Source organism: Diceros bicornis, chromosome 3 (genome assembly GCF_020826845.1).
Source record: "Diceros bicornis minor isolate mBicDic1 chromosome 3, mDicBic1.mat.cur, whole genome shotgun sequence".
NCBI classification, from domain to species: Eukaryota; Metazoa; Chordata; class Mammalia; order Perissodactyla; family Rhinocerotidae; genus Diceros; species Diceros bicornis.
In genome coordinates, this window is record NC_080742.1 from 9,551,096 (window position 1) to 9,575,802 (window position 24,707).

The window sequence follows — 24,707 nt, forward strand, 5'->3', positions numbered from 1 at the left end:
GATCTCCTGAAGTTCCAGAGCATTTGGAATAACCACTCTCTTCCATTTTATATAATGCCTGCCCTCTTTACTCAAACCTCCCACCCACCCCACTGTGAACACCACCAAATTTCCATGGATCATATCCTTCATAGTAATCTCATTTCATGCACAATGTGTAATGGCTCAGATACTTCTGAATCAGAATTCAACTTTATATTTATGCTTAACTATTTGATGTCTGGTGTATTTATTGCACTTGGAGAGGCAGAATTATAGAATAGCTAAGAATGTGTTCTTCAAAGTCATGGTGTTGGGATTGAAATCTGGTTTCTGGTACTTACTAAATGCATGACACTAGGCACATACTTCTCTCTCTGTCCTCAGTTGATTTGTAAAATGGGAATGAAAGTAATAATCTCATTGGTTATTGCAAAATTTAAATAAGATTAAAACTTTGCGTGCAAAGCTCTCAGAACAAGTGTTTAGCATTTGGTTAGTTGTTAATGAATATTAGCTCTTATTACTTAGAGACATTGTGGGGGTGAAGAAATGCTAAAAGCTATTTATCAGAAATACTTTTTTCATTGATTAAAAACATAACCTTACTTTTCATATTTTGGAATGTTCTAAGTGAATTTAGCAGAGGTTGTTGATTGACACGACCTGTAACCTGGATTCTGAGTTGTCTTGTTGTTGTCCGTGGTGGTGGAGGGTGGTAAATGTTTACTTTCGGCTTTTGGTGGTGCCGGGTGTCACTGCAATGTAGGTCATCAGAAATGGATAACTGTGACCACCCTCCGATTAATACGTCCCATCCTTTCTAAAGAACAGGTGAAACTAATCAAAGGTCTTCTCTTAGACGCCCTGCAGCTGCAGCTCACCATCACCTCTGCCTACTACACCTACGTCCTCCTCCTCCTCAAGAGCGTGGTCTACTTTGCCATCCTCGCCTTCTGTCTGTTAAGGAGAACAGCAGTCTTTGGCAATGGAGAGGTTTCTAACAGATGGTGGCACAAAGAAGTCAACTTTTCTTCATTTCTTTTCCGTAAAAGTGTCTCCTGAGGATCTAGCTGGGCTTTCACTCTGGGTTTGGTTATCTCAGTTCACATGTGTACTTTTCTATTATGTCATTATTGTGTAATGGTTTCTCAAACCACTGGGCAAACAGAAAATTTTACTCTGTAATGATGAATTCTGCCATTACTCAGGGGCAGGTCCAAGGGATAGTCCTTTAGCACCACTGTCTCCATGATCTCCATCAGCTCATCCAGCAACCCAATAATCATGCCTTCTGAGTACAGACAGCATGCAGCTTCTAGTGACGTCCCTTAGTGCCCTTTACCCAGATGACAGCCTTGAAGTCTTCCATTTTACAAATCCTGAAGCCAGAATTTCATATTCGAATTCTGTACTTTTTTTTATCATAATAGGCATAATAAAAAAAAACCAAAAGTCTACATTTGTCTGTGTGTACTTGAATTTGATTAAATCTCATTGAAAGTCCAGGGTAAGAAACAGCATGATATCTGAGCTATCAAATCCAGCGCTGGTTGTAATAATGGTCAATGCCACAGTTCTAATTCTTTCCCTGAGATAGTGGTTATGATGCTTTCTTGGGGGCATTGCCTCCAAGTGGAGCCACAGTCAAATGAAGGCACCCAGGTTACCTCTCTTTGAAAGGTCACCAGATTCAGATTCCTTTGGTTTGGGACATTCCAATGGTGTCAGCATAACATCTAGCATGGCTTGCACTGTGTGTGCTCAGCTCTACACTACTGTTTCACAAGCATCGTGTTTCCTGGTCCTCACAATAGCCTCATGAGACCTGCACTAACACCAAGAGGCATGATGGTGGAGGGGTTAAGCCACTGGACTCTGCACCCTGAGTACATGGGTTTGAATCCAGGGTCTAGTATTAGCATCTGTGTGACCTCAGGCCAGCTATTTGAACTCACTGTACCATAACTTCCTCATCTGTAAAATGGAGTTACGGTGCCATCTCCTGGAGGTGTGTGGATTATTAGATGAGGAAATAATGCCTGGCACCTGCAAGTCCTCAACAGCAGTAGCATCCACTGTTGGCAGGTCTACTTTTGAATAGTAGATACTACACAACACAAGAACACTGACAGTGATCTCTAATCTTATTTCCCCCCAGAGAGGTTGTGTGTGGATGGAATAGGGACTCAGTGAGTTTCTGCTTTGTCCCAGGCAGCCCCATTAATCCTCTAATAGCCTCCTGAGATAGGTACAATTATAGTCCACAGTGTATAGATTTGGAAAGATTAAGTTCTTGCTTGAGAGGTCACTGTTTTGTAAGTATAGTCATTTAAAGCCAGGTCCCTCTGAACTCAGGGCCAGTATTTTGTTACCCAACATCATGTGGCCTTCCCTTCACCCAGTTTCAACTGGGAAAGACAAACAAAACAAAACATGCACTGCTTCCTTACTAAAGGCATCCTCCAAGGAGTCAGTGAGAATTTTCTTACGGACTTGTGGGCGCATCTCCTCATGTATATACTGTTATTACCATAATTGCTCCCTTTGTTATCAACAGTATAGAAATCCTAATTTATTCTATGAGTGTGTGTCCTAGATTTGCAACTGTGTTTTGGGGGCCCGCTAATGAAATGGACGGAGAGTCTTGGGCAGAGCAGTACTAGGCAGTGTCTCCTGTGGCTTCAAACTTCTTAGCAACTTCCTTCCGCACTGGGCCTGGGCTGCCCTGAACTAGGCGGTACAGGGAGGGAGAGCACAGGTGGTGGTGGAGGAGACAGCCTGGGTGGTGGGAGGGGGCTGGTATGGCTGACAGTGTGTTATTTTCTCAGGCTTCTTTTGTTTACATGCTCTGTCAAATGTGGTGGGTTTGTGGAAAATGCTCAAAGTCAAACCAATCCCTGCTGGTTGCGGTTGTGCAAGCAGTGGCTTGGGTGTTATAAGATAAATTAATGACAGTTAAACCACAACCAACTTTGCTCACTTTCAAAAAGCACAGCTAATGGGAGGCAAATACCCATCTACACACACACGCAATTGCTGTCAAACATACCCTTCGGCTGTGGGTAGGGGGTTCCCTGCTTTCTATATACAACGTTACTCCAATTAGCTACTGCATGAGTTGGGAATCTCAGGCCCAGGACTGTTCAGATGCTGCATCTCAGTCCACTCTCATGACCCTGTTCTGAAGGAAAGAGCCAACAGGACATATTCGAACACTAACATAATCCCAACATTCCACCAAGTACCTGTGCTCCTCCATGGTGTTTGATTTACTGAGGCTGGTACCTTTTGGTTTTATTTTCTCAGTGTAGATGGGGTGACACAGGTCTGTGCCCATGAACCTGGTAGCATGTATGGACTGTAGATGTGGGCAACAGTGATGTGCTTTTTCTCTCAAAAGAACACAGAGATACAGAGGCCCTGAGTTCAGCTGTGTAATTGAATGTCATATACTGAATCATATAAGTCCCTCTAAGATGAGTCAGAGTCAACCTGAGCAAGGCTTAATAGAGGTCGTTAACATCAGACAAAAGTGTGATTGGGCTCAATTAGAAGAGGGCTGTTCAGAGTGTGAGCTTAAAGAGCAAATGTCCCCCCCCACCCCCCCACCCAAGCATGGTACAGAGTGGGTGCCCAGGCCCAGGGACTCAATCTGTCCAGTCCCAGGGGGAAGCAGAGCTCTGTTGTTGAGATCAAAGCTTTAGGCTTTCATAGTCGGACCCACGGAACATTCAATCATATACTTCATTCTTCTTGGTCTGTGCTCTGAAAGCCCAATTCTGGGTGAGCCTTGGTTTCCTATGAGGATCAGCTGTATCTACTGGTTGAGCCCAGCATGTCTGGATGAGAGCTCTTTCTCAGGTTAAATTAATACACTGACGTCCGGCTTACGCATCATCTGTGGGCTTGGTGTATCTGCGACTCCACTCCTGAGACAGGACGTTCTCACTGTGATAACACCATTGACCTCCTGAGGTTTCAGTCCCAAGGCAGACCCTGGAGCTGTTTCTCACCCTTCTCCTCTATGGGAAGCTCTTCCTGGTCAGGACCCAGCCTCCCAGTGAGGCTCCCAGTTGCATTTCTGTCATTTGGCCCATTCTTAGAAGCAGCACAGATAGAGCCGATCAGATCTGCACAAATAGCCAGTTTCCACCCACACCAGCACCATTCCCACTACACACAACTGAGTTTTTCTTGAATGACTCAATGAATAATGAAAGAAAACCAATAGATGTGCTGCCTTCCTATGAAGCATTGAGGTGAATATTCATGTTTGAAAAGAACAGCTCATTATATAATTTAGTTCATTTTAATTCAAATTAGCTAAACACAAAGGGATAATGATGGCAATGATTTCATAGCGTGGGTTCAAAGTAGGAGTACTCAGACTATTTCAGAACCATACTTCTAGGAGGAAGATACTATTTCATGATAAAAGTAATAGAAAACGTCTGGTGACCTTTTATACGTTTTCACAACCCCTCCTTGTCCCCCTTTTGTAATTCCAACACTTTTGGCCAAATACATAACACAAAAGAAAGAAAATAAAACTAATCATTTTGATATGTTGGATTTTATTACTTTTTAAAATTGTACAAAGAGCGCATGTGCATGAATTAAAAAACACAAGGGAAATATAGGGGTTAAAAAAGAAATACAAAAGAAATCTGAGACAAGAAACAAAAAAATTCCATTCTGCAAATCATAATAAAAAGATACTCTGCTTACTAAAACAGTGTTATTCCAATATATTAATAAGTCTTCTGATTAGGAATACAGCACAAGACTTTTCTGCAACTATTCATTAACAGATCAGACTCGGTCTCACTGAACACACGACGGATCATTTCGTTATCTTAGCAGCCACAGGCAGGCTGCTAAACGTATATCGATGTGGTACAGTGTCTGTGAGGTATTACAGTAAATAAATTCTTTATTAGCCGTTCAATGAAGTCAGCAGTGGATGTCACCATTTCAACCTTCAACAGGGAGACCCCATCTCTAGCCTTTTTTTCCTCCGGTGACTTGCAATGAGGGTTTTTCACACTAGAAAAGAGAGAAGACAAATTTGAGATGTGGTGTAAAGGCAAAATGCTACATTTGCCTTATGTCTTTATAACAACGTCTGTGTACTGAAGATGAGCTGTGTTACAGACACTTACAAGATCATGGCTGTGGCCACACAAGAATTTATTTAAGGCATTTAGAAAAGGATCTGCTATTCAGATGCCCATATTTTTGCTTTATCTCCAATCACCGTTGTGGAAAGAAAGGGCTGAAGCGTGTTTGGTGCTTCTGATGCAGGCACGGGGCCTCCAGTCACCGTGACTCTGGCCGCCTCTGCTTTTCCAGGACTCTGGATCCATCCACTACTTTTCCTTTCTGTGACTAAATAATCAGGCAGAGTTGCTGCTACTATAATTTACTTCCTGTTCATTTGCTTGTATTTCTGAGGATGAAATATTTCCTTTGCTGATCTGAAGGGCTTTAACAATGTGCCCACCTTGAGGCTCATCAAGAGCTGCTGCTCTGACTGGATCACATCCTTCATCTCGGAAGCTCCAGAACACCAGAGAGACATTCCAGCACAGGGCTGGAGCGGACCCTGGAACCAGACTGGATGGGCCTGAGTCCTGGCTCTGCCACTTGCTCCCTGTGTGACCTGGGACAAGTTACTCACCCTCTCTAGTCTCACTGGCCTCAGGTGTGAATGGAGACAATAACAGGACCACATCTCACAGGACTGCGGCCCGCACAGCACCCGTTAATTTAGGGTTTATAAATAAACAACGTGTGACACGGAGACATTCTGGCTAAGTCAGCGACTACAAACTCGTGCTCATTTAGAAATTTGAGACTCTCAGGTATGTTTCCTACTTCAGTAATTTATATCTAAGCAGAAAATGTTAAGAAATGCTACCTGAATAAAATGCGACTGATAAATTTACGTAAGTAGGACAAATCTGGCTATTCGCTCACACTCACATTCTTTGAATTTTACTTGGAATCTACTCAACGAAAACGCTCCATGTTTAGCTACTTTGTTGTTACAGTTTCATTTTCAAAGACTTACTTTAACAAAAGTAGTACTCATAGTTCTAGAAGTGGTTTTTCACCGTCCTGCTTTCCTTCAGCTTCTTCAGATCCTGCGTGGTGGGGACGGGGAAGGAGAAAAATATCACATTCCATTAAAGTAAGAAAAGATTTCTTTAAAGTTACCACACATATGCATAACGTTTTAAATGAGAGCTAAACATGTTTAATCCTCAAGAGATTTAAGTTAACAAAACTGTAAAAGTAAAATAAAGTTTTACTTCATTTCTTGTAATAGGAAAGTCTTTAAAATAGGATCTATCACTTGCACTAATCTGTCAAAATGGATTCACTTATGTAGTTCTAAAAATATTCATACAGACCAAGAATTATTATCCACTGCTAGTCCTCCTCCACAACTTTGCTGACATGCTTGCATCTGTTTTTCAAGCGCCAAAAACTTTGAGATTCGGTACATGTAATTTAATCTACATATTTTCAAAATCACTGTCCCCAGTGACTGAGAGAACTGTGAGGGCTTCCTAACACCGAGGGCGACGCCAGGTGGTCACTCTTGTGCACTGTAGCCAGTAACCACTGCTACAGCCATTCTGGGCACTGCCTCGTGAGCCTTATCTTATTCGTGCATTTGACCCAGTCATTCCACCCCAGAATTTATATCCTTAGGATATATCCCTGAGGAAATAATACTTGTTTTCCATTATGTAGATTTTCCCTCTAAAAATTAGGAAAAAAAGAGTAGAAGAAAAGTTAAATTATGTTTCTATGAAATATCTTACATCCACCTAAAATTATATTTATAGTTCATAACATGGAAAATACATTTGTTATAAAGTAAAAGCAAATATGAAATAAATGAAATTGTATGTTCTATAAGACCATAGTTGATAAAAATGAAAAACTAAATATAAATGTGCAATTTAGAAAGACTAGAAAAAAATAACAAGGTGACTTACATACCTTTCTGGATCTTCCAAAATTTCTACAATAAACTGAAACTGACCTTTTAATTTTTAAAACAGGGTATAAATAATATGGGCAGTGTGACCACAATCATTTAAGTTACGAGCACAAACTAGAAGGAAAGATACTGAACTATCACAATGATGTTGAGTTTGATGGACAGATAATCTTTTATTTTTCTCTTTCCACGTTTTTATAAAAAGAACGCATTACTCTCACTATCAGGGAAGGAGATAAAAAAAGGAGCGGGGAGAAGACCGAGGTAGCAGGTTGGAGATATGTGCTATGCACACAAGAAGCCGCCTGCCTCCCTGGTGCTCTCCTCTGGTCAGATAACACACTTTAGGAGGGACGTTGTCTCTTACGATGTCAGCCTGGATTACAGCCAAGAACAAACCTGCTACAGGAGAAAGAACAGCCAAGTATCCTAAGAAAAGATTCTGTCCCCGGTCTTAACCTCATCAATGTCACATCGTTCAGGTTACATTTGTGATGAAATAAATAGAGAAAGGTATAGGGGTTGGAAGGCTTTGCTTTCCAGCCTATTAAACTGCTGTAAATCGTAGAGACACAGGTGGGGTTTAACTGCTTTCTCACTTTGAGAGGGGTCTGAGGAAGATGGTCACACCAAGTCTTCTTGTTTCTGGGCTCACTTTCCACCTGGCAGCTAACGGCATTGCAACCAGAATGAGCTGACATGTCTTGGAATTATTTGGGAATTCTAAATAAAGCCAAACTTTTAATTTAAACATAATAATATGTGTGCTTTACATAATATAAAGGTGAATGCTAGCAAGGCCTCCTAGCTCTGGTCAAGTGAGGTCAGTAAATTCTCTTTTTGAAAAGTAACTATAATGGGACTAGATGAACAAAACTAACCATTTCAGAACTCAGGAAATGACCAAGGGCACACAACAATCTGAGAAGTGCTTATGCTTGAAAAACTGCACAATTCAGGCAGCAACAGTGGTGTTCTTGCCTGGAGCTGCTCCCATTCCTCCCCCATCTCCCAACATCCAGCTCCATGGGCATGAAGGTTCTTCCAATTCAGGGCAGGCCATGAAGACTGTCATAAAAATTATGGAGTTGAATGGAACTCACTTAATTTGGGGTGGGTGTGATGCGATGGTGAACTGACAAACTCAGTGGTGTGCAAGCAGGAAGGGCCAGAGGCTCTGCTGGTTTGAAGTTGTGGTCACAGCTGCAGCAATCATATGCTTGGCTGAAGCTGTGCACATGCTTAGCAGAGATCCAAAAGAGCTGAGCTAGCCAAAGTCTCGTGGTCAACCGTGAGGCTGTGAGCATTTGCAGAGGAGATGTGAAAGGACTCGGCAAAATGTACACGCTATGGAAGACTCAAAATGGCCTGAAATTTGAATGTGCTACCCAATACATATACATATCCACCTGGCACAGTATGGAAGTCTTAATCAAGGGGGTTGAGGACAATCTCTGTCCTATCACTGGCTGTCACTAAGCTATGTAGATACAGGGGTGACCCCTAGGGAGCTAGACTTAAAAACGAGAGAATTAAAATCAAAAAAAAGAAAAACACTGAGAAGAGACATCAGTGGCCACACACCACGAGGGACGTAATTTCACATATTTAGCTCAGGCCAGTTTCTAAGTAAACAAACAGCAATAACAGCAACCTTATGGGGGAAAAATCAGAATCTAGAGTTGCTACAACATATTTTCAACAAAATATTTTTCTCTAAAAAATCAGACAGGCAAAAATCAGAAAAGTGTGAAAACAAAACAAAATCAACAATTCAATATAAACTGTCTCTGAGTGTATCCAGATATTTTATTTAGCCAAGACTTCAAAGCAGCTATTATAATTATGTTCAAAGAAATATGGAAAACCATGTTTAAAGAATTAAAGGAAAATATGACAACAATAAATCAACACATAGAGATTCTCAAGAAGGAGACAAATTACAAAATTAGAAAATTAAAAAAATTAAATCGGGAGTAGAAAATTATAAAAACTAAGTGAAATATTCACTAGAGGGCATTAAGAGAATATTCAACTTGGCAGAAAAAGAATTTGAACCTGAAGATACAGCAATAGAAGTTATCCAATCTGAGTAACAGAGAGAAAAAAAACAAAAGAAAAATTAACACAGCTCAGAGATCTATGAGATAATACCAAGCATACAAACATACATGTAATGGAACTCATGAAACAGAGAACAGAAAAAAAGGGGAACAGGAAAAATGGTTGAAAAAATAATGGTCAAAACTCCCCAAATTTGTTGAGTAATATTAATCCACACATCTAATAACTTAAACAAATGCTGATTAGGATAAATACAAACAGATCCACATGTAGACACATTATAGGCAACCTGCTGAAAGCCAAGGATGCATGAATATGAAAACACGACATATCAAAACTTATACGATATTGCTAAAACAATGCCAAGAGGAAAATTTACGGCTTTAAACGCTTATATCAGAAAAGAAGAAAGATTTAAAATCAATCATAAAAAAGAAGAGCAAGCTAAACACAACCCAAGTGGAATAAAGGAAATAAAAATTGGAATGGAAATAATTGAAATGGAAAACAGAAAAACACTAGAGAAATATCAATGAAAACAAAAGTTAGTTCTTTGAAAATATCAACAAATTTGCCAAACCTCAAGCTAGAATTACCAAAAAGAAATGAGAGAACACACAAATTATGAAAATCAAGAAAAAAAGGGAAAAACATCACTACCAATCTTACAGATTCTGAAAAGAATTATAAAGGAATATTATGAACAATTCATATCGACAAACTAGATAATTTAGAAGAAATGGATAAATTCCTAGGAAGACACAAATTACCAGAGCTGACTCAAGAAGAAATAAAAACTCTGGAAAAAACCTATATATATTGAGTAAAGAGAGTAAATTGGTAATTTTAAAAATCTTTCCACACACAAAAAAATCCCTGGCCCAGAATGGTTTCATTGGAGAACCTACCAAACATTTAAAGAAAGAATGATACCGACCCTTCATAAAAAGGATTCATTCAGAAAACAGAGGAGTTTGGAACACTTCCCAATGTGTTCTGTGAGACCAGCATTACTCTGATATCAAAGCCAAGACATAACAAGAGATCCACAGACCAGTAGGTACAAAAATCATGAGCACAAGTAGAAGAATCCTCTAGAAAATACTAGCAAATCAAATCCAAAAACATACATAATGGATTATAAACATGACCAACTGAGATTTATCCCAGACATAAACAGTTGCTTTCACATCGAAAGATCAATTAATGTCATACACCATATTAAATGAATACAGGATAAAAACCACATGATCATCTCAGTAGATGCATACAAAGCACTTGAAAGATTCAGTGCCCATTCACAATAAAAACCTCCACATACTAGGAATAAAATGGAACTTCGTCAACCTGATAGAGGGCATCTGTGAAAACCCACAGCTACCATCACACTTCACGTTGAAAGACTGAACGCTTTTCCCCAAAGACCCAGAACAAGACAAGGACGCTTTTCCCCAAAGACCCAGAACAAGACAAGGACGCTTTTCCCCAAAGACCCAGAACAAGACAAGGACGCTTTTGTCACTTCTATTCAACATTGTATTGGAGGTTCTAGGCAGTGCAAGAAGGAAAAACAAAATTAAAGATATCCAGCAGACTGAAAAGGAAAAAAGTAACAGTCTTTGTCCACAGACGACATGATTCTGTATGTAGAAAATTCCATAGAATCCATACACACAAAACCAAAATTAGAACTAATAAACAAGTTTAGCAAAGTCAAAAGACAGAAGTTCAAGATACAAAATACCAATTGTATTTCTATATACTAGCATAAAACAATTTGAGAGTGAAATTAAGGAAACAATTCCATATACAATAGGACCAAAAAGAATAGAACACTTAGGAATTAATTTAACAAAAGAAGAGTAAAACTTCTCTGTTAAAAACTAAAAAACAAAGCAGAGAGAAATGCAGAGAGAGTCCATGTTCATGGATTAGAAGATTCGGCATTGTTATCATGGCAATTCTTCCCAAATTGATCTATATATTCAATGCAGCAGGCATTTTGGGCAAAAATGAACAAGCTCGCCCTAAAATTTACATGAAAACACATAAGACCTAGACTAGCCAAAAAAATTTCGAAAAACAAAGTAGGAGGACTGTTAAGGTCACCCTGCAAAAGCAGTGGGGGGAGGGAGCCCCCAAAATGTGATTTGGATGTTGAGACTGACAATGCCACACGCCCCAGAGGGACTGACAAGGTTCATTACTTACAAAATCGAGGTCTCAGGCGACAGCAGGCCAGGCCTTTCAAGCAAGACCTTACAGGACCTGATCTCAAAGACACACAAAAATAAAATCACAGTAATCAAGCCAGTGTGCTCCTGGGGCAAGGAAAGCACACAGGTCAATGGAGAGAACTGAGAGTCCAGAAATAAACCCTTATATTTATAGTCAAGTGGTTTTTGAGAAACGTGCCAAGTTAATCCAATGGGGAAAGGATAGTCTTTTCAACAAATGGTGCTGCCTCAAAAGAATGAATTTAGTTCCTTACCTCCATACGCAAAAATTAATTCAAAATGGACCATAAACTTAAATAAAAGAGCTAAAACTGTAAAATTTTCTTGAAGAAAACATGTGAGAAAATCTTTGTGACACAGGTTAAGGCAAAGAGTTCTCAGATATGCTCTGAAACACATTCTCCATAAAAGAATACATTTTGATGAACTGAACTTGATTAAAATTAAAAATCTGTCCTTCAAAGGCTCCATGAAGAAAACAAAAAGACTACAGACTGGAAGAAAATATTCGCAAATCATGTATCTTGTAGAGGACTTTTATCTAGAATATATAAAGAACTCCTACAACTCATTAAGAAGACAATCAACATAACTAAGAAGAAAAAGAAAAGGTAAACATCTTCAAATAGACATTTCTCTAAAGATATATGGATAACTAACAAGTACGTGAAAAGGTTCTCAATGTCATTAGCCATTAAGGGCATGGAAAGTAAAACCACAAGGAGATACCACTTCACACCTGTTAGAATGGCTATCATCAAAAAGACAGCCAATACCAAGCATTGGTGAGTATATGGAGAAACAAACTCTAATACACTGCTGGAGGGAATGTAAAATGGTACAGCAACCTCAGAGAACAACGGGGCAATTACCTAAAAAGTTAAACAGAAACTTGCCATATGACCCAGCAAATCCTCTTCTAGGACTATCTAAGAAAAATAAAAACATACATTCCCACAAAGACATATACGTGAATGTTCATAGCAAGATCACTCATAATAGCCAAAAATTGGAAACAATCCAAATGTCCATCAACTGATGAATAAACGAAACGACGTATATCCATATAACAGACAAGTATTCAGCCCATATAAAGGAACAAACTACTGACACATGCTACAACATCAACGACCCTCAAAAACATTATGCTAATTGAAAGAAGCCAGATGTAAAAAACTACAATTACATTTACATTAATTGTCCAAAGAGGGTAAATTTTCAAGACAGAAAGCAGATCAGTGGATTACCTGGGACTGGAATTAGGAGGAGGGATTAAATGTAAATAAAGGAACTTTTTCAAACGAAAAAATTGCTCTAAAATTGTATTGTGATGTTGGTTAAAAAACTATAAATTTACTAAAAATTATGCAATTGCACATTTACAACGGATGAATTTTAGGGTGTGCAAATTATACCTTATTAAAGCTGTTTTTAAAAAAAATGAATGTTACCTAATATCCTCAGCTACGATTTTTCAATACTTTTCAAAATATTAATTAAAAAGGGATAAAATTGTTTCAATTGACTATTGACTATACACAGAGTGACGATATAATTGATCATCTAAACAAGAACACTTCCGAGAGATAAAAGGAGTTATAGTAATTACAAGGGGACACAGGAGTAAGCCAAGACTGTGCCAGGAAACCAGTATGTATGGTTACTTTCAATAGGTATCATATTCAAATTTTTAATGCCTTCATCTAGATTTGCTTAGAACCGATTATATTATACAACTGAGCTATTCTTCATTTTAAGGCATTCTTTCGATGATTTAGGAGGTAACAAATACCCTTTCCCCATCATCACAACTGTTTCATATAAGCTGTCTGATGTCATATATAACAACTTCAATCAACCATCTGAGAGAGGATTGTGCTTCTTTGCTATTTCCATTTAATACACAGGTAAGCAGGATATGGTTAGACCGACAAGCAAACTTGCAAACAAACCATCTTTATATCCTTTAAAAGTACATCTACGAGAATGTGCTAGTTTTCCAAATCTCTGATACTAAAATTCAAGCCATTCCTTTCCAAGGAAAAATGTTCACATTTTAATTTTTGGTGCCTCTAATTTCTTTCTTTCTCTCTTCTTTCCACTCATTCCTTCAATAGTTATTAAATCTACTATATGTCAGGCACCATACATGGTGTTGGAGAAAGACAGACCAGAAAAGACAAGGCAGGGCCCAGACATCCTCTAATCTATGAGGGCCAATCAGCGCTGTGTCACAGCAGCTTTCTGCTGCTGAAAGACTGTTTAATATTTAGCCATTGGCCAAATGAGAAAGCTTTACTTTAGAGTAGAACCTTCTTTTCTAGGCACATTCATTCCAACAATAGTTTTTAATTTTAATTCTCTCCTAAATTGAACACTCAGACAATGCAAATATAATAAAGTAAGCCACTTCAAATATGCCTTCTCTGCCCACTAATGATCTGCATTTTGTCTTAAATAAAGCAGCTACCCATCAGAACATTGAAAGTATTTCTTGTTCCTGTTTAGCTTCATAATCCAATGAAATGGTAATGCTCTAAACTACCACTAGGTGGTGGTAAAAGCCACAGGTAGGAAGCCAATGGATTGCTTGATGAATGCCTAAGGTGGTTTCCTCATGTTATTATTATCCTGCTGCTCTGAACTTCTAATTAAGAAAATACACTAGTGCTGAGAAATTTTATTAGTCCTAGAAAAATAAAAGCTATACAAAAGCATGAACTAAAATGCAAACTTCCTTTTTTTTTAAAAGAATGAGTCCTACGAATACATAAAAACCTCAATGAAATAATCCTTCTAACGAGGTAACAAAAAGTTTAACACTTACTTGAGTTTGTACTGGCTGAGAAACAGATGTTCTGCTAACTCATATCATTATTTCATCTGACTCTATACTTTTGTGTTTTATACTGTTTTTAGATCCAACACCAAAACTCCAGAATATCAAGTTACTTGGAGTCCCTAATGTGCTATGTCACATTGCTGTGCCTTTGATCATTCACACAGCTCCTTCTGCCTGGACTCTGTTTTATTATATTTTGTGTGTGTTGTGTGTTCAAAATATTCACTAAGCAGAATAAAATAATGCAGTCTCTAACTCAAGTCTACATCTCAGTGGTAGAAACAGGCCAGGTCAGTGCTGAAGACAGTGCAGTCAACCCAGGATGACAGGGCTATGGGAGAGTCCTAAAGAGCAGGCAAAATACACCCCATGTATGGCTGCCCGGAAACAGTGGTGGGGGGTGGGGAGAGGCCTTCTGAACATGTGAGTGGACACTAGGATTGCAGAGGGGTAGTGTTAAGGATAGAAAAAGCAAGATGCACAACGGCTTGAGGGTTTTGGTGCACAGCATTTTCAGAAGAGCTAAAAAGAGAAGACAGGGAGAGAGTAACAAGAAGAGAGGTTGGACAACTGGGTAAGGGTGGTCATAGAGGTGCTTTCTGCCAGGCTAAGGATCCACAGCTTTCTTAATCCTTTATCCCACTGAAGGCTTTTGGGCAGAGGAATAACATGATCAATTCTGTATTGTTATTAATACCGAAAGGCTGTATATTTATTAGCTATGAGCATGGACTCTAGCACTGGAGCCAGGGTTCAAATCCTAGCCCCACTTCTTATTTGTGTGATACTGGACAAATTATTTCATCTTCTCTGAGCCTCGATTATCTCATCTCTAAAAATAGAAATGAGACTTTTACATCATAGTGTGGTCATAAAGAAATCTTAGAATAATGCAATTGTCACTTTTAACGTGGTACTCTGGTGGCTGGCTGGAAGAAGGCAACTGAGGCAGGGAGACAGGAGACTTCTGTAGAAACTGAAACAGGAAATGCTGAATTAAGGTTGGAGATGATATTAGTGGTATAATTTGAGATAAAGGAGGCAGAAATAAAGAAAGTCAAAATAGCATGGTGTGAGCCATCAGAAAGGGGCAGAGTCCCCAGTGACGCTCTGGTTTCTGACTTGGGAAACTGGGTAGGCAGTGCCGCCACTCTCAGACCTGGGGAATCCTGGAGGAAGGTCTGGAGGAAGGTCAGTTGAGGGCTGACAGATAATAAAGAGAGCACCTTCCCCCTGTCCCTCTATCTTCAAAGATGCAGATCACAAATCCCAGTGTCTATGGCCCCCTATTTAATTTTCACACCTCCATGTCTTACCACTGGCCACACTTCAAGACCACATCTTAATTATTTTCATATCCTAAGTAACTGGTATGTTAAATGTTTGCTAAGTGTATTGAGAAGAAGAGAGAGGGGGGCTGAGCTTCTGAATGATGGACCAAAATATAAATGATAATCAAATTTTTTACCTGCTTCAGATTCAGGAGGAGAATAAAACTGACCATCAGAAAGACCACCAGGTATAAGTGCTGCCCTCTCCGAAGCATCCTGAACTATCAGGAGTCCTAGAAGAGAAGAAATTCAGATGCTGGGAATGATGTCACTGTTTTGGTAGCTTCTTGGCAAGGTTAACCACAATAAAAAGAGGTACTTTGAAAATCTCTCAACCAAAAAATCAAAGTTTTATTAATAAACTATGAACCAGTACCGTACGAACATATTCCAGCTAGTTTAAAAAATTGCCTCACGTTACTTATGGGATTCCTTAACTCAGTATTTATAGCATCTTTCCTACCGCCCTATAGAAATCAACAAGAACATCAAAACCAAAGCACAAAGCAAAACAAAAAATCTAGTCAGCTTGTACAAATGGTCTACAGTGTGCATTCAACTAGAGAAATGCCAGATGTAAAGGATAATAAATGGATAGTCTTTTATAAATATATAAAGAATAATTAAGATGGCAAAGAGATATTTATGCAATAAAAAGGTCCCCCTAGAAAGGAAGCATATTTTAAAAAAACAAGCAAAGAAAAAAGAAGGAAGCATGATGCAGACAGTTCAAGAACACTAACCCAAGATGAGAGAGGCCATCGACAATGAGTTCTTTTGGCTGAAGCTGAGTTAACACTGGGATAAAGTTGGAGGAAACATCAGGCCAAACAGCAGGTGCCAGGAATGTGTGTAATATGTGTTACAGACAGTGGAAATAAATGCTATTTTAAAATTTTTCATTAATTGTGTGTTCTGCTCTATTAGTTACTTTGAATTTGGTTTAATCACACAAGCATTCAAGCCTCAGTCACATTAATAGTTAATTCAATAAAGTTCAATTTGATGTTCATAAACAATTAAAAAAGAAGTGACTTCCATTAGCTTTACCTGTCCCTTCTCCACAATACATTTTCATAAAGGAACAGAGGGCACGGGATAGAAGACACGTCTTGGTCTAATTAACACATATTTTAAAACCTATTCTTGACTATAATTCTTCTCTTATAGATTTCTTCTCTGTAAATGAGATTTTCCAAAATAAAACCATTTGCAAGGTTATTTTTGCTTCTGCTGTTTCTTGAGGTTATAATCATGATAACTCTCTATAAGACACAAGACTTTTTTCCCTATTAAGGCAGGGCAAATCGAGCCAGCTGATTGACAGAGCATAACAGCAGCATGTCTTGAAACTGTCTGGGTCTCTGCATTGAGCTTTGACCATGTCACCTCCAAGAGGGTGGGTGGGGTGTGCGGGCTTCTACAAAGGCCATCATGCAGAGAATTCCAGTCCAATAATTAATCATCAAGTTCAATCAATCATTTGGACTTCCTAGTTAATATCCAGGGATACTCAAAGCCACACAAAGGAATTATAAGAGCTTTGGCAGGACTCATGATTACACAATGCTATCTATCACTCAGCTACTCAGAGGAGGATGGTGAAAGCCTGAGATGGCTGATCATTTCTCTGGCTTGCTATCTTCCTCCTCTGAACTCCATCTTCATCTTCTACCCACCAATAATCCCACTCCAGGCACTCAACAATTAGTTCTAATTATGGCCCATTCAAGGCACCACCTGGTGTATGGGTAGCAAATATGAGACTTTGGAAAATCACTGACTGTTATTTAGAACCGCTGCCTCAGCTCACCTAAAACTGATTTACATTTCTCTGTCCCTAAACAACACAGTTCTCTCCAGATACACAAAATGCTTAGTGTCTATGACTACTACTAACAGGGACAAAAGGTCAACCTGTCTGAGGAAGAAGAGGTGTTGGCTATTTTTGTTGTCTGAATGTCTTTTTCACCAGTGTTACACTTTCTTCCAGGGAAGCTAGAGGAGGAACCACATTCTGTCACTATCCTTTCATCCAACCCTCCTCTCGATTTCTGCTGTGCCCACCGAAGGATGGAGACACCGTGATCCGCCTAACTCCACCTGCAGCTCCATTCACATCCAGACATCTACAGCTCCTCCTTCCAGCTCAGCACCTAGCAGGTCTCAGGAGGCTACTTTGAGAGAAACTTACTGTTTTCTTCTTCTGCCTCTTGAGGTAACACTTTGAAATCCAGGAACCATGTCTCAATCCAGGCAAGGATGAATGAAACGATAGGCAGCACATAGCCAAAAGCCCCTTGAGAGAAAAGCTGGAGGAACAGAGATGACCAAGAGGGAAATGCAGTTACCATGAGCTCACACAGGAAAACAAGGCTTTGTCATTATACATGGTAATTGTACAGAAGAAGTGTTAGGCCATACCTTTGAGAGGATCACTTTTGCTAGTAAAAAGGCACTAGTCACTGCTGTCGTCAACTGAAAGACACATAACCCAGCACCACTCAAATTAGACATTTGACATTGTGAAGGCACCTTCCTCACACAAGAGATTCATCTGAGCCAGAAGCACAAAATGTCTGAAAAAGCTCTGTCTGGCCTGGCTCCTTACCACATCACTCTCTCTCTATTCCCTAAACCCAGACTGGGGCAAAGTGGGCTTCGAGTGGCACACAATCCCTGACTGGCTGCTTGTGGTTTCCTTTCTCGCACATTTTAGCAGGCTGGTGTGTTAGGAAACTAGGTTTGGTCCACCAGAGGGTACAACATCCAAAGCCACTATCACCAAATGGAGGAAGGGACCAGTGAAATACAGAGGCAGGGCTCCCCCTAGGGGCTGGGAAGCCCAGAGATAATTCCACAGGACCTGGGCCTTGTCACTCCAGGCGCCAACTAAGATTTGTAGCAATGTGAAACCTGACCAGAGTGAATGCCAATAGCAGCCTTGACTGACAGAATAGAGGTCAGGGGACATCAGGTGTCACGCTCAGTAAGCATTAACAAAGTTGTAGAGTCAGCATTTGTTAGCAAAACACAACCAACACATACACACACACCCCAGCCAGAGTGAGCTACTTGGGAAAAGAGGCATTTTACACTCTGATACTAATTAACTTTACAGGCTGACACTAAGTGCTCTTTAGGCACCAGCTGACATCTCCTTCCAGCTGCCTGGACCCTCTCTGCAAATGTTTTTAAAAAGAAGAATCAGCAATGATAAAATGGATATGCTAAATCTGACCTGTCCCTTTGATAATTTGAAAGTAGATATTGAAGATACTTTTCTTAAAACTCTCATTGAATGTTAACCACTTTTCTGAAACAAACATTGAGACAGATGGTCTGACAAATACTAGTGTACATTATGGGGACTCTGCAATAGAATGTCCCAAATAGGGACTGTTGTAGAAAATACGGAAAGGATAATCATCACAGCTATTTGGTATCAGCAAAAGAGTATTTTTGAAAGGGAGTCAATTCTGGCTAAACTGTCAGCCTACAGCCGTGAAATGCGAGCTTGGGGTTCAACAGGTGGTCTGACATTAGCCCTATGATTCTGTGGATGCTCAGAAGAGATGGCTCAGGCAGACGTGGCCCCTGGTGGACTTCTTAGGAGAGAAACACAACTCCATTCCCAGCTGGACAAGCCTCTGCCGGCCCCCACACAGACCGAGGTCTCAGACCCCAAAAGCAGGACTGCAGGTTATTCCTGAGCAGTTCTCTCCAGTCTGAGGAGCTCAGCATCCCCCCCTACCCCATATACCTGCCTTATTAGAGCTCTCAAAAAGGTGAGTGTTCAGACGTCTGTGGAAATGGCAAAAATAATTCAGGCAGAATTGCTTATAATTCTTCTTTCAATCAATAAATATTTATTGAGGGTGAATAGCATATGCCAAAGCTCTGTGCTAGATGCAAGGAAACAGAGATGAGTAAAAACGCCACTGCCTTCAAGAAGCCCAAAGGTAACAATAAAAAGGAGCATGGGAGCTTTTCCCTTTAAGACTGGAGGGAGGGGAATAAAACAGGGAGAAAGGGAACTATCAAAACAAGCAAAGAGCAAGTCACGAAAAATCATCAAGCAGTTTCAACCAAATAGGAAATTTTCCAAATATCTTCGCGACAGAGGTACTGATCTCATCTCTCATTTGCAAAATGAGGTAAAGGGTGGGTTGAGGCTAGGCAATAATCACCATTGGGCCTCCAGATTCCTCATTTGGCTCAGTATCCATAGAGACAAAGCTAGTTACTCATTACCACTGGAAAGAAGCCCTGGAGTGTTAAACCTACTGTGGAAGAAGGGGATTCAGGAAAAGCTAGTGGAATTCAACCCATATGAAAACTCTATTTTCTCTCAGCTCAGCCCTGCTGTGAACAGGCCCTGGCCACCAGCACCGGAGGAGATGAACCACTCACCCAGGCGTACTTACCGCTATTGCCCACCAGTGGCGCAGTCTGCATACAGCATATGCAAGTATTAACACTTTAAATCGAAAAACTGCCAAGAGCTATATTTAAAAAAAAGACAAGTTTTAGAAAATATATACAAAAGTAAGATAATTTAGTTTTATGAAGAATCCACCAAAGTGTCTTCCTTTTTGTGATTTAGCTGAAGACTGCCACAGACTAGCAACAGTCTACAGACCAGCATTTGGGATCCCTGATCTAGAATTTATGTAATACCACCCAAATAAGGATTCAAATTAACTTCCCATTATCCAAAAAAGAATATATAATTAAATGTTTGTTTTTCCTTTCTATTTGAGTTCACATATATCTCTGATATCCTCTTAAGATTAGAGAACATGTTCTGAAAGTTGACTTTTCCACTCCAGGTACAAACACTCACCTTTGGAAGATATCAGGTTCTTTGTCAAGCCCACTGTAAAGCTCTGGGCTACTAGGGTGTTGGGAGAGTTCTGCCTGTCCCAGTAGCTACCATTTGATTATTTAAGATGGTTCAGGGACTTTTGTGAAACCCTTTATGTGTATTATTATCCTATGTAATCCTCACCCCAAAAACACCACGAGTCAACTACTATCATTAATCCTATTATACAGATAAGATGGATAGAAAAGTTGTAGAAGGCCACACAGCTCCTTAGTGAGGAAGCCAGGATTTGAGCCCAGGTAGCCTGACTCTAAAGACCAGGCTCTTAACTACTGTGCCACAGCTCTTAGTAACTCTCACCTACTAAGGAATAAATACAGAATGCAATTTTACTTGGAAAACATGCTTATTCTGCGTAGGAAAAAGTCAGGTGTCTCTTGAGCAATGCCTCAGGGTATGGGGTCTGCCAAAAGTTCCTTAATAACCAAAACTGCGGCAGGGCTGGAAGGTGACAACCTTTTTGCTGTCATTGACTAGATGATCTCACTTAAGATCCTTTTACATAAATGAAGTTTGCAGATTGTTATTTTTTTTAATTTGCTGCTTTCATTAAAAATGTGTTTTCCAACAATCTGCTAAACGTTTAGTATCTCTATTCATTCCAACTATATCTTTGCATTCTGGACTTAGCAAAAATATAAGTTTTTACCCCTCTACCTTGAAGTCTCCCAGATCCCAAAGTTTCCTGTGGAGTGTGTCCATTTCCTAGGCCAGGCATGACAGTCTTTCCAATCTAAGCTAAGGGGCCCCGCCTAGCTGTCCATGACCACTAACTTTCTAAGCACTGAGTACAAACAGTCCTTGGAGATCGGGCCAGTGGATTAACCTGGTTTCCTGACAATTCCTGGCTCAGGCTATTTTAAGATAAATTCAGCAAGAGAAATAAGAAAAAAAGGAGAAATCAATTTTGTTATTATATGTCAATAGTTTTAGAAGGAAGAAATATCATGAGATTTGGGATCTAACATGCTCTGCCACCAACTTCAATGACCTAGGATAGGTCAAGACACTGAACTATGAAACTCAATTTCTTCATTTGGAAAAACGAGGGGATTAAATGACATTAGTGGTTTTCCAAATATTCTGTATCAGCCAAACACTTTTTCAACACAATCTTATTAGACCCCTAACATACTGTACAGATAAAAATGGAACTACTCAGCTTGCAAGGGGGTGATGACAAGGAACCTTGATCTCTATTTATTGGGAATTCCACCTCTTTCCCCATACAGACTTTCTGCAGGCCTCTTCCAAAACAAAACATAACGAAACTTTTTAGAGTTGTTTGAAAACCACTAGAAAATACAACCAATACAATTCTCAACCAAAAATAATGATAATGATAGTGATTGCAGGTGGTTCTCTAAGCTTCTAGGATGTACCTACCATTGGGCTAAGTGTTTTCCATGTATTATTTCATTTACTTTTCGGAACTAGGATGATCTCATTTTACATATGTGGAAACTGAAGTTTAGACCCAATGTATTCAAAGATATACAACAAGTGATGGTGTTGTGAATCAAACTCACGTTTTTCTGACTTTAAGGGTCCTACTCTTAACCATTGTGCATACGGCTACTAAAGATAGTGAATAAAGTAGCTAAAATGAATTTGGGGGAGTTCACTACGAATTTTAAATGCCTACGCTATGTCTAATATAATGTTAGAATCTGATTTACTTACCTTATCAACTATAAAAAGATACCATGGAGATGAATCAAACCCAATCAAAGTCATAGTGTGTCTGAGAAAGCGACTGCAAGCATTCGTTTGAATAAAATGAATGCCTCATCTACAGGTAATTGCACCTATGTAATTCTACAACTGACTAATGTTGCCCAAGGCTACCAATATATATCTTTCCTCAAAAACTCCTATTATGGAAAAATGAAACATAGAATATTATCAAAAATACATTCAGAAATCTCAAGGCAGAAAAGCAATGGCATTTTCACTATGTTATTATATAAACAGGTGAATTTTCCTTTTAGTGATTAGGGTATGTCAACGGCTGCTATTTCAGTCATTTGAAAGAATAAATGTTCTCCTCCAAGAAGATGAGAATGGATCCTTCTGCTGCCCCCCTTATCTCTCATTAATCTTTTCTTTCCTTCAGATGACCAGACAATTCCTTAGAAAGACACAGGGAGAACACTGAATGGGCCAGCAACTAAGAAAAAAAGAAAGATAATGTTCAAGGGAGGAAAAACGATGGCATAGAATTTCAGGTCTACTGAGAGGAAATCTGCCTGTTGGTTTCCGTTTCCTCCTGTCTGAAATGCAGTGTGAAACAGAAAATACTTACGAATATATCAAAATAAGAAGAGTAGTAGTCATATCGCACCACCTCCTTCTCTAACGTGTTCTCAATGCCTCCGTTCACCTAGGAAGGAGGGTAAGAAGTCAAACGAGGAGAGACTTACATGTGAAAATAATACCCAAGACCATACAGGAAGGTGTCATAAACACTTTTCTGCCTATCTTCTCAGAATCCAGAAATGTTAAAATGTGGAAGAAAAAAAACCCTCATAATTCTAACAGAAAAATGCTGAATAGCACCTCCCCTTAAATTCTGAATTCATTTATTCAACAAATATAAACGTAGAATGAAAAGCAGTGCCTTTTTTTGTAGTCCATATTTTGGCAAACTAAATGTTAAATAAGAAACTATTTTTCTTTCTCTTCTTAAGATAAAGTCTTCCATTGTACCAATGTATATTTTTAAAGAAGACAATTCACATTTATGCAGGCTCCCCTCACTTTCGGCCAAGGAGTCTCGCAATCTCTTAGTAAACATCAATGACAGCAGTTACCATGACACAGGACAGAAGTGTAAAAATTCTCTCTGGTTTGTCTTTTTTATTTGCTTCTGGCATTTTAAAATTCTGCACTCTTACTGACTTATAAATATATATTTTTTGTTTAATATGCCTGTTTATTTATTTTTATTATTTATTTATTGCGTGTGTGTGTGTGTGTGTGAGAGGAAGATCAGCCCTGAGCTAACATCCATGCCAATCCTCCTCTTTTTGCTGAGGAAGACTGGCCCTGAGCTAACATCTGTGCCCATCTTCCTCCACTTTATATGGGATGCAGCCACAGCATGGCTTGACAAGCGGTGCATCAGTGCGCGCCTGGGATCCGAACTCAGGCCGCCAGCAGAGGAGCGCGCACACTTAACCGCTACGCCACAGGGCAGGCCCCTCGACTTATATATATTTTTTAACTTGGATAACAAAATAAGGGACAGACTAAACCTACAATCATAGGTGATATAGTAAATGATAAAAATTAAACCTAATATGATAAATTTTCTGTCCTCTCCCAATTCTCCTATCAAGATGAATTTTAAATGATAAAATTCAAAATTTTACATATTGAACTATAGAGAATAATACTTTTTAAAAAATCAAGTAAGGGAATATAGGTCCGGCAGCTAATGCAGCATTCAAGCAGACACTCTATCACTGTTAGGCCCGTGGACTAGCCTAGTCAGAGGGAACACGATGCGCAACGGTAAATTCAAGCTTCCAGTGTGGAGCACAGACGTTGTTTGTCCTGGCAAACCAACGCAGATAGTATGAAAAGGGACAAAATGAAGGGCAATTAACCAAAGACCTCGATAGGAGAAAAAAGGGAAAAAATTAATAAGTAGTATCTCTGCAAGTTTTGCTAATTGGTCAAATTAGAATAGAAGTTGCTACAAGGGAAAGACTTTCCTGGCTTAGATACTTTTTCATGTATTTGTATTTATTATGCAAATGAAAGTATACCATAAACAGTGAACTTTAAAATCCCTTAAGGAGGTTTAGATTTCTATGGAATTCATGCAGATTGGCTATAGACCTACTTGACTACAGACTTTTACAAATGAATAGAATTGAAAACCTGGGAGCAAGGAGAAATAATTATTAAAAGCCAACCAACCATCTAGTCTCATTGCTGTGTCTCTCCAGACTAAAGAAACTTACCGATATCCAAGACATTAAAAGAATGATTCTTCCAAGTGGCCCAGGGCAGAGGAGTTCTTACCACACAGAGACTAACCCTCCTGGCTGAGGGAACAGGAATCAAAGTACGATACAAGTCTTCAGGGAACAGCCAGTACAAAAAGGTTTTCTCTGGTATCGGCATACTTTTAAATACTTTGATTTTGTGTCACCTTTAAATAGAAAAGTTGAAAATCTACATCTTAGCCCTAACTTGTACTCTAAATTCTTATTTTCAAATCCTTGTCTCTAGCTCAAGATGCCCCAAATAGATTCACCTTTAGTTTCACACGGAATCCCTTCCCAATCACAGTTCTGACAGGGCTGGTACTGTTCTAGGTTCTATCATTAGAAACCAT

The 24,707-nt window shown here is 39.4% G+C and overlaps 2 protein-coding genes across 3 annotated transcripts in view; one reads left to right on the plus strand and one right to left on the minus strand.

Annotated features, from left to right (window-relative positions):
* LOC131392818 (uncharacterized) overlaps positions 1-1,417 on the plus strand; it is a 40,027-nt gene extending 38,610 nt beyond the window's left edge. The window contains 1 exon segment of the mRNA XM_058523004.1: positions 842-1,417. Within this exon segment, the coding sequence (XP_058378987.1) occupies positions 842-1,044 (203 nt within the window). The 3' untranslated portion in view covers positions 1,045-1,417.
* Positions 1,418-4,536: 3,119 nt separating this feature from the next.
* Positions 4,537-24,707, minus strand: part of STARD3NL (STARD3 N-terminal like) — a 51,298-nt gene continuing 31,127 nt past the window's right edge. For both annotated transcript variants that reach the window (XM_058523025.1, XM_058523017.1), the window contains 7 exons: positions 22,665-22,742; positions 19,899-19,976; positions 17,896-17,949; positions 17,666-17,783; positions 15,609-15,704; positions 6,056-6,128; positions 4,537-5,028 (listed from right to left, as the gene is read on the minus strand). In XM_058523025.1, coding sequence (XP_058379008.1) covers positions 6,073-6,128; positions 15,609-15,704; positions 17,666-17,783; positions 17,896-17,949; positions 19,899-19,976; positions 22,665-22,742 — 480 coding nt within the window. In that variant the 3' untranslated portion in view covers positions 4,537-5,028; positions 6,056-6,072. The remainder of the gene's footprint in view (positions 5,029-6,055; positions 6,129-15,608; positions 15,705-17,665; positions 17,784-17,895; positions 17,950-19,898; positions 19,977-22,664; positions 22,743-24,707) is intronic.